Source organism: Rhinatrema bivittatum, chromosome 1 (assembly GCF_901001135.1).
Source record: "Rhinatrema bivittatum chromosome 1, aRhiBiv1.1, whole genome shotgun sequence".
In the NCBI taxonomy this organism is placed as follows: Eukaryota; Metazoa; Chordata; class Amphibia; order Gymnophiona; family Rhinatrematidae; genus Rhinatrema; species Rhinatrema bivittatum.
Genome location: NC_042615.1, coordinates 299,764,390 through 299,780,468, shown reverse-complemented (window position 1 = coordinate 299,780,468; position 16,079 = coordinate 299,764,390). Strand labels below are relative to the sequence as shown.

General features: G+C 44.0%; 1 protein-coding gene across 5 annotated transcripts in view; it reads right to left on the bottom strand.

Moving 5' to 3' along the window:
- Window positions 1-16,079, bottom strand: part of TBCK (TBC1 domain containing kinase) — a 479,395-nt gene that overhangs the window by 304,370 nt on the left and 158,946 nt on the right. For all 5 annotated transcript variants that reach the window (XM_029596823.1, XM_029596818.1, XM_029596827.1 and 2 more), the window contains 4 exons: window positions 9,177-9,239; window positions 7,814-7,940; window positions 7,262-7,312; window positions 5,999-6,082 (listed from right to left, as the gene is read on the bottom strand). In XM_029596823.1, coding sequence (XP_029452683.1) covers window positions 5,999-6,082; window positions 7,262-7,312; window positions 7,814-7,940; window positions 9,177-9,239 — 325 coding nt within the window. The remainder of the gene's footprint in view (window positions 1-5,998; window positions 6,083-7,261; window positions 7,313-7,813; window positions 7,941-9,176; window positions 9,240-16,079) is intronic.

Genomic DNA, 16,079 nt, shown 5'->3' with positions numbered 1-16,079 from the left:
CAGAAGCCCCACCGCTGAAAAGAAGCTGGAGAGCCCACCATCCGCGGAAGGCCCTCCGTAGGACACATCACCTTCACACGGGCGTCCAAAGCATGGTAGCCTTCACCGAGAAACAAACTCGAGAAAGGGTTGCCAAGTCTTACGATAAGACGCCACTTTGTTGTGCTTTGCAGCAGTCAATGATGCCATCTGCTGGTATAGGTGCAATAGTTCCACAATAGAAAGAAATCCCGGTATCTGGGGAGACTTCCAATGGAGAGCAATCTTACTCCGCGTGGCAATAAACATTTGCATACAAAATCTTTGCATTGGTTTATCAATATCATCAGGGAAAAGGTGTAACAAAGCAGATTCAACATTAGCCCGAAATTCAATCCCCAGTACCTTAGACAACCAGGAAAAGACCTCCTTCCATAAGGGAGTGAGAAGAGGGCAACCCCACCAAATATGCAGGAATGTACCCCTGTGCCCACAATCTCTCCAACATAAAGCAGACACAGAGGGAGAAAAGCGATGCAGGCGCTCTGGGGTAAGATACCACCTATAGATAATTTTGTAACAATTTTCCTGCATGCGGGCAGATATAGAGCAACGCCGAGCATTATTAAATATTGTGTCCCATGCCTGTTTCCCTAGGTGCCTTCCCAGGTCAGTCTCCCAGTGTATCATAAAGGAGCATTGTCCCTGCATAGTGGGGGATAACAGCAAATACAATTTAGATATCATTCCCTTGAGCTTGTCGCTGTACCGACAATAGGTTTCCAAAAGAGTCCTTCCGGCCCGCAGAGACCCAGCCCTCTGCAAGCTTTGGATGTAATGGGTAGCTTGTGCATGGGCTAGGAAATCATGATGATCAAGGTGATAGGTCCCGAATACTAAGTCCCTGGAGGATAGAGCCCCCTGTGACAATAAATGCCCAATAGTGGTGAGCCCACACGCTCGCCAGTGGAGGAACCTTAACGATTGGAAACCACTCGGAAAAAGGGTATTGTGCATTAAAGAGGTCTGATAGAAAAACTTAAAATCCCCAAGAAGGCCCCGCCGATTATGGGACCAAATAGTGAGTGTGACCTGTAGCGCCCAGGGTATAGTTTTAAGTGGCCTCCATGTGTATCGAGGTTGCCAAGGCATGGCGGAGAGGGCCATCGGGCCCACCAAAGCTTGCTCCACCAAAACCCATTGCTTCACATCGCCCTCAATTGAGCGGCACAAAAATATCTCGCAAGGTTGGGAACCCCCAAACCCCCTTGTGATTTTGGCAGATATAGCACCTGTCTGGCCAAGCGCGGGGGTCTCCGTCTCCAAATGAAATCAAAGACTTTTTTCTGCCAGGACCGGAGAATGGGTGAAGGAATATAAACCGGCAGAGATGAAAAAAGGTATAGGAGCTTGGGCAGAACAGACATTTTGACAATAGCAATCCTGCCCAGCCAGGAAAAACTGCCCTTGTTCAATCTACTCATATCAAGTGTAATTTTACTAACCAGTGGAGTGTAATTCAAAGTATACAAATCAGGTAAGTTGGGTGTGATCTGCACCCCCAAATACTTTATAGAGGACTTGGCCCATCGGAAAGGGAACTTATCCCGCAAGAGCTGTACCTGAGCGGGATCAAGATTAACATTCAGCAGCTCAGACTTGTCTACATTCACCTTTAACCCTGAGACTCTGCTGAACGCCGAGAGTTCCTGCACCACACCCTGTAAGGACCTTTCTGGGTCAGTGAGTGTCAGTAATACATCGTCTGCAAACAGGGACAGGGTGTATTGGAGTGGGCCTAGCTGTATCCCCTGGATAGCCAGGGAGGCTCGGATTTTAGCGGTCAGGGGCTCCATATATAAGGCGAACAATAACGGGGACATCGGGCACCCCTGCCTAGTACCTCTACCAATGTTGAACGCTGAACCATAACCATTGTTAACCTTCACCCTAGCCTGGGGTCTGTCATATAGCTTTTGGATCCAGTTAATATAAAAGGGTCCAAATGCAAATTTCTGTAATGTGAGGAATAGAAAGGGACAGTGTACTAGATCAAACGCTTTTTCAGCATCCAATGATAGTAGCACTGCCGGTATTCGCTCTCTCCGCACCCACCACACAAGGTCAATAACTTTACGGATATTATCCGCCGCCATTCGCTGAGGGACAAATCCCACCTGATCGGTATGCACCAGGCCCGGCAGATATTGATTGAGTCTGACTGCCAGAATGCGGGCTAGGATTTTTAAGTCCACATTAATAAGTGATATTGGGCGGTACGAGCTGCACAACAAAGGATCCCGCCCCGGCTTAGCCAAGATAGTGACCCCGGCTGTATTAGCTTGTGATTCAATACACCCCTCCTCTCGAAGGCTATTAAAATATTCGGTCAAAGGGCCCACCAAAGTATCCGCACATTTTTTATAGTATGCACCGGAAAAGCCATCTAATCCAGGTGCTTTCCCTAACTTTAGGGAATGAATCACAGAGGACACTTCTCCCTCAGTGATAGGTGCGTCTAAAGCTTGGCTTTGTTCCGAAGTAAGGATCGGTAAGGACACGCTGCCAAGATAGTCTACAATGTCCGACTGGAGTATAGCTGTCTGAGCCGTGTACAGTACACCATAGAAGTCCGAAAAGGCCTTCCGCAGGTCAGTAGAGGATGTCACAACGTCCCCAGACCCCGTTTTAATTTTGGTTATATTATTCTGAACCAGTCTAGAGCGTAATTGCCGGGCCAAAAGGCGGCCCGCTTTATCACCTCCTTCATAATAAACTTGCTTGGTAAGCTCTAGGGCGTGAAGGATACTAGAGTTGTTTAGTTGGGCTAATTTATCCTTAATGACTAATAATTTGCGATAGCAGCGGGAGGACTGAGTTCTCATATGTTCCCGCGTCAGAGCCGTGAGCTGTAATTGCAAATCCTGTCTCGCTTGGGCCCTCGTCCTTTTACAGGCCACGGCTCTAGAAATCAATAGCCCTCTAGCGACCGCTTTAGAGCATTCCCATATCGTACTCTCGCTAAGAGAGGAGTGACCATTTAATTGAAAATAGTCTTGGAGAGACTTATTAAGGTCAGTGACAAAATCAGTATCCTGTAATAAGGATTCATTTAATTTCCAGTATCTGTCCCCAGCATCGCCACGTCCCATATCAACTGTGAGCCTAATAGTAGCGTGATCAGACCAAGAGATAGCCTCCAGGTCCACTGCGTGCACCCGATTGCTCAACCCCCTACCCACAAGGAAATAATCTATACGAGAATAGCTCTGATGGGGGGCCGAGAAATAGGAATACACCCGGGACCTGGGATTGCGGTTCCGCCAGATATCCACTAGCTGCCAGTCATGTAAAATGCCCCGCAGACCTGATCTATCGGAGGCTCTGGCTGGAAGAGCAGTCGCGGAATTATCCCGCTCCGGACATAAGGTGACATTAAAATCTCCGCCAATGATAATATCACCTTCAGCGTGGGCGAGCAACAGCTGCTGAATGGACCGCCAGAAAGCACCCTGGTCCTTATTGGGGGCATAGATAGTTAATAAAGTGTAAATCACAGAGCCCAGCCGTATTTTTAAAAGCACATACCTCCCACCGATATCAGCCACGTGAAGGACATATTCAAACACCATCTGTGCAGAGAGCAATATACCAGTGCCCGTATATTTGGCTTGGGGGTTGCAGGACGCCAATACATGAGGGTAACCCCGGAACGTTGCTAAATGGTCATGACGCCTCTTTAAATGGGTCTCCTAGATAAAGGCTATATCAGGTTTGTAGAGCTGTAATTCCTGTTTGAGTAAATAACGTTTACGAAAAGAGTTTAAACCCTTCACGTTCAGAGAGATTATACCAACCATAAGAACCAACAGTCAATGAGGTTTCCCCCCTGAGATACCCAACCTAGCCTGAGAGCAGGTATAACAAAAAGACTCCCCCATGCTACTTGTAAAAGAGAAACTCTCCATAGTATGGTAGTGCCCCCCCATACGATGAACTCCACCCCAGAATACATACTTAGCTGACGCTGATACCCACCCCCCCTCCCCCCCTACCTCTTTGATTCGCGAAACCTCGGCGAATCCCTCGTGGGGAACACATGTGTAGCAGCGCTAAATGTCCCCCCGTCCCACAACCCCTCCCTGAAAGTATAACATGAGCCACATGAGGCTGATTCTGAGATGGCAGCCTTAGTGGTATACACTTGCAACAGATATACGTATTTCAACATGTAACTATGAGTAAACAGTCTCACCAGAAAAACATATAAGCATAGGTATAGAAACAGAACTCAGGCCCTCCCAAATAGGCGAACTAGCCCAAACGCACTGCAGCTTTACAGCCAGGCAAACAAATTAAAGATGCGGAATGGAATAAAGTCAGCCTTTCTCCGCCGGAAGCTCTCCCTTCCAGGACTGCTGCCTCCGTAAACGGCCGCGTCCCGGGCCTGGTCGCTGCCACCACGGTGTCGGATCCGCCGGGCGCGCACGCCGTGTAGGAGGATCATGCTGAAATGGGACCTCCAGTCCCGCTTTTTGGAAGCTTTCAGCCGCTTCTGCAAGGGACCTTACGCGGTAAGTGATGCCCCGCCGTTGAAAAATGAGGGCAAAGGGGAATCCCCATCGGTAGCGAATTTCCTCGTTGCGCAGCGCCAGCGCCACCTCTCGAAGCTGAAATCTTTTTTGAAGAGTAACAGGAGCTAAATCGTTGTAGATAGATATGGAGTGGCCCTGCCAACTCCACTGCTGTTTGGCCCGAGCCCCTTGGAGAACTGCCTCCTTAACCCGGAACTTGTGAAATTTGATTATTATATCCCGCGGCTGGTTGTCCCGTCGCGGGCCCAAAGCTCTGTGGGCACGGTCCAAATCCACCTCTTGATCCGCTGATGGATTGTCAGCTCCGGATGACCCCTGCGCTAGGATGAATTTACAGAGGGCCTCCGCAGTTTGCATACAGTCCTGAAACTGATCCACCTCCAGGATTCCCCGCAGGCGAAGATTCGCCCTCCGCGAGCGATTTTCAAGGTCCTCAAGTTTGTCTTGGACCATTTCCAGTTCGTTGGTAATCTCCTTATTTTGAGAGGTAAGCGTCTCGATAGCTATGCTATGGGCGTCTCCCCGCACATCGATATCATCCACTCTGCGGCCTAGTGCGTTTAGATCCTCCCTCATGTCGGCCATGGATGCTAACAGCTCCGCTTTGTGAGCCTTGAGGTCAGCACGCAGCTCCACAAACCAGGATCTAAGTTCGGACCTCGTAGGAAAGTCCATAGTAGACACCATAGATACAGGCGTCTCCGGACGAGGCGCACTGCTCTCCGTTTCCACGCTGTCAGCTGTATCACCGCCCTCAGTTAGATTTGCGGCCTGGGCCTCTTCGGCTTCCAGCAGTTCCCCCGCACATTTAGAGAATGAAAACTGCTTTAAATCAACGGGGCGCCATCGCGCTGCCATCCTGAAGGATTCTCCTGCACACAGAACCCTAATAACCGATAGAATGCAAGGAGTTTCTATGCTTTTAAGCCTCTGATTGCTAGTTAGGGAGCGGAGCACACGGGTTAGGCAGCCATCTTGCAGCGCTGCTCTCTAGCGCCCCCCTGTATTTTTCTTTTATGTTATGTTAATAACTTTTGTTTTTATATTTGAGCATTTTAAGTTGTTATGTAATTTTATTTTATTTTAAGTATTTATAAGATTGAGGTTTCCTTCAGTTTCATCATGTGCTTTTCACAAAGGTTTTTGAAGAAGTTTGCAACAGAATTTACACAGTACCAGGAATCTAACAGGTGCCGTTCTGCTATGGACCTTGGAACTGGAGTGAGATACCCATCTCATTTCATATAACCTCCTTTGCTGGAATCTCAAGGCTAGAGGAGAAAGGCTCTATGATACTGCGACCATTCCCCTGAGTCATCTAGTCCCCAACATAAAGACTGGAAAAGCACTACTGACGCCAACTCCACAAGCAACTCATTTTACCAAGCACTAGAGCAAAAGAAAAGAGATAAATATTATCCTACCTTGAATAACATGCGAGTTGTCCTTCAAAAAGAAGTTATACAGGTATTTGGGAATGAAGGCAGACATGCAGGCATAAGCCAGAGCTAAAACAGAAAAGGCAAATTAAGTTATAAACAACAGTCTCCTCTTCTACAAACTACATAAACACTCAGGGCAGGGCAATTTTCCAATTTCCTGCATTGGACAAAGACCCACAACCTTGTATTAGTTTTTTTAAGTACAAGTGCCCATGTACTGTTGCTTTAAAACTTGCCAGGTGTACAATGTATGAGAGGTCACTTGCAACTGCTTTTTCACAGGTAGATTTTTGCTGGAAAAATACACATGAAAGTTTGAAAATGCCGATTACATGCTTTTCCTCCATGACTTAAATGCTCCCCTGGAACCCTTCTTCTCAATTAGCTAAATGCATGTAGTTTTAGCCACACTGAGGGAAGGCAATATTCAGACAGCTGATTAATGCAGGTAAAATGTTTTTTTAATTGTGCAAATTACTTTAAGATTGTCCTCCCTACATGCATACATTTGAAGTAGGCATAGCACAATGGAAGCAAACTTACTGTTTAATTTAAGTATATATATAGATACATACACACACAATTTTAAAGCATTTCCTGCTTCTGGTTCCCTTTTCAAGGAAAAGAGTTGGAACTAGGAGCACTGCAATGTTCAAACAATCTTTAAACCCTACTATTTTTGTTGTATATGTTGCCACAATCTGTGTTTCTACCACCCGTGGAAATGACACATGCCACAGAGACAGCTCCTAGAAATTGTGGGAGGATTCTGCTTCCCTCTATTGGATTCTGCTTTCCCTCTATTGTCTTAACAACTGTTCAGGCAAGTTCCAATCGCTTGCTGGCTGAGAGATGGGACATCTCATTAGAGACTGAATCCTTCAATGCCATTAATATCTGCAGGGGTTGCCCCTGCAGTGGCAATTGCCCTTCCTTCCCTTGCAGCCTGAACATGTCACCTCTGCAGCATAGTGTAACTTTGTGATACCAAACATTACAAAAGTGACTTGATTTACTCTGATCATGATGTCACAGACAGCTAAACAAGAGGAACTTTCAAAAAATTCACACACATTGCTCTTCTGAAATAAAGGTCACAAAAAGGTGGACAGAATGATTTTGTTTACTATGACCGTCCTATGAGTTCTTGGTGCTTCTGTTTTATTTTGTCATATTGCAGCAGGTCCTGTTGTAAATCTCTCATTTACTGTAAAACCATAGAAATGTTGCAGAGAGCATGCCTACCTTCATTGTTAAAATTCAAGTACAGGAATGGTGCACACAGAGAATCAAGACCTATTGAAAGAAGAGATCACATGCAAACTTTAGATCATCCAAGGCAATCTATCAAGTCCTACATAAAAGGAAACAGGTGATTATTTTTGACATCATTACAGTATCTTTGCACCTAAAACAGTAGGCCAAAAAATATCTGTAGAACAGAGAAATTTGAAAGATGGGAAGAAGGCAAAGGGAAGTGTTTCACTGGGGCCTCCAGACCAGATAAAGCTCTTACTGCATTAGCTCCACCAATGCTCACTTTACTTGCGTCAGGGCTCAGTGTCTGACTAGATCTCTGAAAACACCTCTGGGTCATGGCAAAACTGGTGCAAGATGAACATGAAGATTCTAGTTTTAATCTTCACATCCCTCCACTGAACACTCAAAATGCAAATCTAATGATTTCAATGAAGCAAACATTTTTGTTTTGTTTGCTTCATTTCAATGAAGCAAACATTTATTCTCCATGGGCTTTCTCAGACAAGTGAGCGAGGTGCCGAAGAGAGCTCAGCTCACCTTGCCAGTATACAAGGTCAGGGTGGGAAACCACCCAAGCTTTCAGCACCCGTCTGAACTTTGCATGACCCTCAGGCGATGACAACAACTCGTCATACTGGTGGCAGCGAGGAATATCAACTTCAATCTGCAACATAGTCAACCATTTTCAAACAAGGGAAGAAAACAGAGAAAAGGCAGATCACCATTATTGCTGTGTCAAATAACTGCTAAGCAATTGCAATAAACACCATACAGTTAATGTAATCAGGCCAGGCCATCTTTATAAACATTTTTTTTACTTCACTCATTTTTCTCACATGCTGTATAAACAGGATAAAAGAATATCTATAATAATTTCATATACAGTTAGAACAGGCTTTTCCCTTACTTGCTAAGTCTTTTCCTGGAGACAATTTTTTTGTATAAAATATCAGTGCTGAATCAGTTTTCATATCTATTGGTAATGAGTTTGGAAAACAAGTTTAGCTTACTTTTAAACAGGAGTATCTAGACAGTGGTATGAATAATCCATAATGCATAGGTGACATCATTCTACAGTACCGAACGAACCCATCTCTCAGCACAGATTTACTGAGCGTGTTGATTCTAGAGTTTTCCCTCGCTTGCAAGAAAAAGGGGGGAAAGCCTCTAACCTTGACTTTATGTGGTACCGGGAATATGACAATGCCTCACTCAGAGAAGATAAGAGATTACACTGGCCAACTTTATTCTGAAGCTTCAGGCTCTTACGTGATGGTGCCTTCTGCAAGGCTTCCATCTTTCGATGCAGTACTGCTGCATCCTCTGAGATATCCAACCACAATTTTAACTGTTGGTAACTGCAATGAGGCAGAAATAATTAAGCCAAATAAAAATCCAATGAAACTTTATTGAGAGACTGGGAACATGTCCGTGCTGTAGCTCGGACAAAGGCTGAGGGGCTCAAGAGGCAGCACATGTATGCGGGAACTCCCTAACAAGCTCAGTAGACTTTTACTGAGCTCAGATAGACAGGTCCATGTTGGCACCATTGGATGAAGTCACCCTTGCATTGTAGCTGATTCATGCCTGTTTGTCGACAGAAAAATATATTTTGCAAAAAAGAATATAGATATATTGTGAAAAAGTACTTAAAAGGAATGATGTGCTATAATAAATAATTAGTCCCAAATAAGGACAAACTCCTGTAACAAGTTTGATATTAATACTTTAAATATACAGATAAATGAACTGTCAAGTTCCAGTAATCATATTGGCCCTGGAAAGAAGTGAATTCTATATAGGCTGGGATAACCAAATGAGCCAACAAGACTAATCCAAAGCAGCAGTAGTACTAGAGTTTCCCAGATCACATAAATAAATGAATACATCACATGCCTACCTGTCTATCTGTAGGAATTGGCGTATCCTTATCAATGGCATCATACTTGTCTTGAATGGCACCCTACAATGAAACATACAGAACATCAGAAACTGAAGTCCTCAGTGACTCAGATTAGCAGATTGCCTTGGCACAAAATACTAGCTAGGAAGTGTAAGACAGCAACCAGGTGTTTACATAGTCAGTGCTCATATCCACCACTTACACATATCTGATAGAGTTTTCTTCACAATCAAAATGTTTTTATCATATGTGAAGATGACTATTGGCTTTCATATATTTGCTGTTTTCACTTGTATACAAGAGTAGGAATTTTCTTACCCTCAGTTTCCTTTCTATTAACTCCTACAACAGTCAGAGCTGATCGGCACTTTCTACCCATTGTGGAATGCCACAGGGATCGGTATTGGGACCGGTTCTGTCAACATCTTTGTCAGTGACAATGCGAAAAGGATAGAAGGTAAAATCTGCCTGTTTGTGGATGATAATAAGATCTGCAATAGAGTGGATATGCCTGAAGGAGAGAATGAAAAGTGATTTAAGAAAGCTGGAAGAGTGGTCGAAGATTTGGCAGCTGGGGTTCAATACCAAGAACTGCAGAGCCATATGTGATGGGGGATGTAAAACTGATGTGCACGGACCATCTGGAGATCTGAAGATGGCAAAACAATGTGACAAGGCGATAGCTAAAGCCAGAAAAATGCTGGGCTGCATAGAGCAAGGAATAACCAGTAAGAAAAAGGAGATTATCATGACCTTGTATAGGTCCCTTGGTAAGGTCTCATTTAGAGTACTGTGTTCAGTTCTGGAGTCCATATTCGAAGGAGGATAAAGACAGGATGGAGGTGGCCCAGAGAAGAGCGACCAAATTGGTGTTGGGTCAGTATGAGAAGACCTATGAGGAGAGGCTGAAGGATCTGAATATGTATACCCTGGAAGAAAGGCAGTGCAGGGGAGATATGATACAGAACTTCAGATACCTTATTCCATATTTAGTGAGCATCTGTGATCTGTGTGTGTGCCCAAAGTGAGATGTTCTCTATGTAGGTGTCAGTAGAAGTCCATCATATTCTGTTTTTCCAAGAAGAGGGGTACTGGTGTTCTAGGGTCCAATGGAATATTCAAAGTGTTGCCTTTTAATATAAGATTGTTGCTATTTGAGTTCTGAGAGTTAGTGCATTTTTCTTATGGCAGTTTTTCTATATAGTTACCAAGTCACCTTCTTGCAGGCTTTTGTATTACTTCGTAATGCATCAGGTAAACAGATGGCATTTGTGTCACTGTTAATAAGGTGATAAAAAAATTTGAAAATTCTTTTCTATGGTGTGTAGTAATGAGAAATAGCCTAGTTCAACCCAGCCAGCCATTTCAGAGACTAGATGAAATCTATACTGCATTGGCTACAGGTAATCTATAAATTTATGTTTTGGTTATTTTGTCGTCCTTCTTTGTCCAAACAGTAATGAGCTGCAAAGGTGTGAAGAGAACTCTATGTTGCTGCTTTACATATGTCAAGGATTGGCACTGAACGAAAGTGTGCTACTGAGGTTGACATTGCTCTTACTGAATGCGCCTTTACTCGCCCTTGGAGAGGAAGGCCTGCTTTTTCATAGCAAAATTATGCAATCTGCTAGCCAGTTGAAGAGAGTATGTTTACCCACTGCTTTTCCCGGTTTGTTTTTAGTCAGACAGTATGTGAGAAAACTCACACAGGCTCCTGCTCCGCGATGCCAACAACAGTGCAGAAAAACGAAGACTGAAGGGAGACCCCTGTGGCAGAGAATATCATGGCATGCTAGGCATGCTCAGTGGGCTTAGAGTGCCAGTCAAATGTTTCTAGAAATTTTGACAGAAAGTTTTCCGCAATAGGGCTCCATCAATGATGTCACCCATTTGTGAGGACTAGCATCCTGCTTGTCCTGGGAAAAATCAAAGGCATAAATAAATAAATGTGTGTACACACATATATATGTGTGTGTGTACATACACACACAAACACACAGTAGCTTGCAAAAGTATTCGGCCCCCCCCCTTAAAAGTCAGATTTGTGTATAACAAATGACACAGAGATTGTTCTAGACAGTATGTTTAATGCAAATCAGTATGCTCTTAAAGTAAATGTTCAAAGTCACAATTCATTATTTCTCTGCATTTTTTGAGAAATAAAATTAAAACCTGAAAAAATGTTGCTTGCCTAAGTATTCAACTCCTATGCTGTAGAAGCTCCAAGTTTATACAGATGAAAGATATTGCCCTATCAATTGGCTTACAACTGGCCTCTACCTGTGAATCATTAAAAAGGTCAACTTTTCTGGATAAAACACCCCCTAATTCCAATACCATTGGTCAGACTGTGAATCTGAAGAAAAGCTGTAAAAATGAAGACCAATGAGCATTCTAAGGAAATTAAAGTTATAGACATGCACAAAATAGGAACAGGCTACAAAGTAATATCCAAGTGCCTGGATATCCCAGTGAGCACTGATGAATCAATTATGAGGCAATGGAAGCTGCATCATATTACCTAGACACTGCCTAGACAAGGCTGTCCCTCAAAACTCAGTGTCTGGAACAATCTGTGCAAGTGTCATTTGTAATCCACACAAATCTGCTGAGATTTTACAGGGTCAAATATTTTGCAAGCCACTGTATCTTTAAAGGATACAAACAAAACAGGAAAAAATAGGGCATCCTGATAGACAGGTTGCAATAAATGCTAAAGTAACCCTTTAATTAAACAGCAGACAGAGCAAAAAATCCCAAATTACCCATGTCAACTGATACGCAGATTGTTAATACAAACAAAAAATATTTTGAAATGTCTGTATACAAATGCTAAAAGTCTGAAAAATAAAATGGGAGAAAGCAGAGTTGCTTACCTGCAATAGGTGTTCTCCAAGGATAGCAGGATGTTAGTCCTCACACATGGGTGGCATCATCAGATGGAGCCCCGATGTGGAAAACTTATGTTAAAGTTTCTAGAACTTTGACTAGGCTCACGGAGCATGCCCAACATGCCCTATATCATACATCCACAGGGGGTTCCCCTCTCCAGTCTTGTAAAGAATAGGATAAACCCAACTCCACGGGGAGGCGGGCGAGTTTCGTGAGGACTAACACCTTGCTATCGCCTCAGAGAATTCCTATTACAGTAAGCAACTCTGCTTTCTCAGAGGACAAGTAGGATGGTAGACCTTACACATGGGTAAATCCCTAGCTACAGGCTGCTTCCCAACACAAAAGGGAACCAACAGACACCTAACCAGGTGCCAACAGGAACAACAATGGTGCTGTTGGCAACAGAGGGGGAGAACCGAAACAACGGGTATTAGGTGGAGATCATTGGGTTTTATACCACAAACAGGCTCTGAAGGACAGACTGGCCAAACCTGTTATGTTGGCCATCCCTAGCCAGACAGTAGTGAGATGTGAATGTGTGGAGAGAACTCCCTGTGTCACAGCTTTGCAGATCTCCTCCACGAGAATTGCTCCCAAGTGTGCCACTGACGCTGCCATGACTGATACAATGAGTCTCAACATGACCCACAAGATGCAGTCCCACCTGGGTATAACAGAAGGAGATGCTATCTGCTAGCCAACTGGATAGTGTTTGTTTGGCAACAGCAATGCCCTACCTATTCCAATCAAAAGAAATGAAAAATTGGGTGGACTGTCTATGGGCTTCTGTCCGCTCCTGGCAGAAGGCTAATGATCATTTGCAGTCCAAACTGTGCAGGGCTCATTTGCCTTGATGCAAATGGGGGCTGGGAAAGACGACAGGAACTTCAAGTCACAGGTGCACAGCAGCTCAAAAGGAGCTTTTCATCAGCTGAGCTAACACCATGTTGAGGTCCCAAGACACAGCAGGAGGCCTTAGGGGAGGCTTCAATCGAAGCAGGCCTTGCATGAATCGTACAACTGTAAGCTGTACAGAAATGGGCGCATAATCCTTGGTGGTATGCACCAATTCACTGAGATGAATTCTAATGGTCTTTATGCCAGACTCCGATAGGTGTAGAAGGTAATCGAAAAGTTTTTGTGTGAGACAGGAGAATGGATCTACAGCCTTCTAGTTCACAGCACACGGAAAACCTCCTCCAGTTCATAGGACTTTCTAGTGGAATGCTTTCTAGAAGCCACCAGGACCCAAGATACATGCTCTAAAAGATCGAGCAAGGCAGGATTAACCCCGCAACATCCAGGCTGTTAGCAACAGGGCCTGGAGATTGGGATGCCATAGGCTGCCTTAATCTTGCGTAATGAGATCTGGGGAAGATCCCAAACTGATTGGTCTCTGGATGGACAGCTCCCATAGGAGTGGAAACCAGACTTGTCTCAGCCAGTGATGAGCCAGTGGGATCATAGTCCCCTTGTCCAAGTGAAGCTTCAAGATAGTCCTCGCCTCTAAGGGAATTGGAGGACACGCATACAGAAGACCTTGCCCCATTGACAGGCAAAGGCATCTGAGGCTGGTTTGCCGTCTGACCTATACAGGGAGCAGAACTGAAGCACCCTCCTGTCGCAAGAGGACACAAACAGATCTACATCTGGGCTCACCCAGAAGCAAAATAGCCAATTCGCTACCCCTTGATCCAGGGACCACTCATAGAATCTGAAATTTCTGATCTATTAGTTAAAATTTGTAACCTATCATTAAAATCATCCATTGCACCTGAAGACTGGAGGGTGGCCAATGTAACCCCAATATTTAAAAAGGGCTCCAAGGGGAGAGCCGGGAAACTATAGACCAGCGAGCCTGACTTCAGTGCCGGGAAAAATAGTGGAAACTATTCTAAAGATCTAAATCATAGAGCATATAGAAAGACATGGTTTAATGGAACACAGTCAACATGGATTTACCCAAGGGAAGTCTTGCTTAACAAATCTGCTTCATTTTTTTGAAGGGGTTAATAAACATGTGGTTAAAGGTGAACCGGTAGATGTAGTGTATTTGGATTTTCAGAAGGCTTTTGACAAAGTCCCTAATGAGAGGCTACTAAGAAAACTAAAAAGTCATGGGATAGGAGGCGATGTCTTTTCGTGTATTACAAACTGGTTAAAAGACAGGAAACAGAGTAGGATTAAATGGACAATTTTCTCAGTGGAAAAGGGTAAACAGTGGAGTGCCTCAGGGATCTGTACTTGGACCAGTGCTTTTCAATATATTTATAAATGATCTGGAAAGGAATACGACGAATGAGGTTATCAAATTTGCAGATGATACAAAATTATTCAGAGTAGATAAATCACAAGTGGACTGTGATACATTACAGGAGGACCTTGCAAGACTGGAAGACTGGGCATCCAAATGGCAGATGAAATTTAATGTGGACAAGTGCAAGGTGTTTCATATAGGGAAAAATAACCCTTGCTGTAGTTACACGATGTTAGGTTCCATATTAGGAGCTACCATCCAGGAAAAATATCTAGGCATTATAGTGGATAATACTTTGAAATCGTCGGCTTAATGTGCTGCAGCAGTCAAAAAAGCAAACAGAATGTTAGGAATTATTAGGAAGGGAATGGTTAATAAAACGGAAAATGTCATAATGCCTCTGTATCGCTCCATGGTGAGACCGCACCTTGAATACTGTGTACAATTCTGGTCGCTGCACCTCAAAAAAGATATAGTTGCGATGGAGAAGGTACAGAGAAGGGCAACCAAAATGATAAAGGGGATGGAACAGCTCCCCTATGAGGAAAGACTGAAGAGGTTAGGGCTGTTCAGCTTGGAGAAAGGATGGCTGAGGGGGGATATGATAGAGGTCTTTAAGATCATGAGAGGTCTTGAACGAATAGATGTGAATCGGTTATTTACACTTTCGGATAATAGAAGGACTAGTGGGCATTCCATGAAGTTAGCGAGTAGCACATTTAAGACTAATAGGAGAAAATTATTTATTTTTATTGTCTACTGTTTACTATTTATTATTATTGATTGTTCAGGGTTTATTGTTTATTGTCTATTGTTCTATGTACACCATGTCCATGATAGTTCCAATTCTGGTTATCTGTAAACCGAAGTGATATGTACTAGTACATGATCTTCGGTATATAAAAGTCTTTAAAATAAATAAATAAATAAATTTATTTTTCACTCAACGCACAATTAAGCTCTGGAATTTGTTGCCAGAGGATGTGGTTAGTGCAGTTAGTGTAGCTGGGTTCAAAAGAGGTTTGGATAATTTCTTGGAGGAGAAATCAATTGACTGCTATTAATGAAGTTTACTTAGGGAATAGCCACTGCTATTAATTGCATCAGTAGCATGGGATCTTCTTGGTGTTTGGGTACTTGCCAGGTTCTTGTGGCCTGGTTTGGTCTCTGTTGGAAACTGGATGCTGGGCTTGATGAACCCTTGGTCTGACACAGCATGGCAATTTCTTATGTTCTTATGAAGGCTCAACTCAGCCTGTTTGCTACCACGTTCTCTGTCCTAGCCAGGTACATGAGTCCTGAGCACATCCCATGGGACAGGGGCCACGACCAGATCTGAACCACTTCCTGAAACAGGAGGTGAGATCCCGTGCCTCCCTGCTTGTTGACATACCACATGGCTACCTAGTTTTCGGTCTGGATCAGGACAACTTTGTTGGACAGCTTATCTCTAAAAGCCCATAACTCGTACCTGATCACCTGTAGCTCCAGGAAGTTGATTTGTCAAGAGCATTTCTAAACGGACCAGAGACCCTGGGTGTTGAGCCCATCTACATTAGCTCCCCATCCCAGCACGGACACATTTTTGGTTAGGACAATTTGGGTAGGGAGACTTCAAAATGAGATTCCCTGTTCCAGATTTGAAAGTACCTGCCGCTAGGACAATGGAGGGATGGGATAACTCGGATGCAGTCCTGGAGGCTAAGTGGCATGGAACCATTGCAACCTCAAGGTCCAATGGGCTCTGT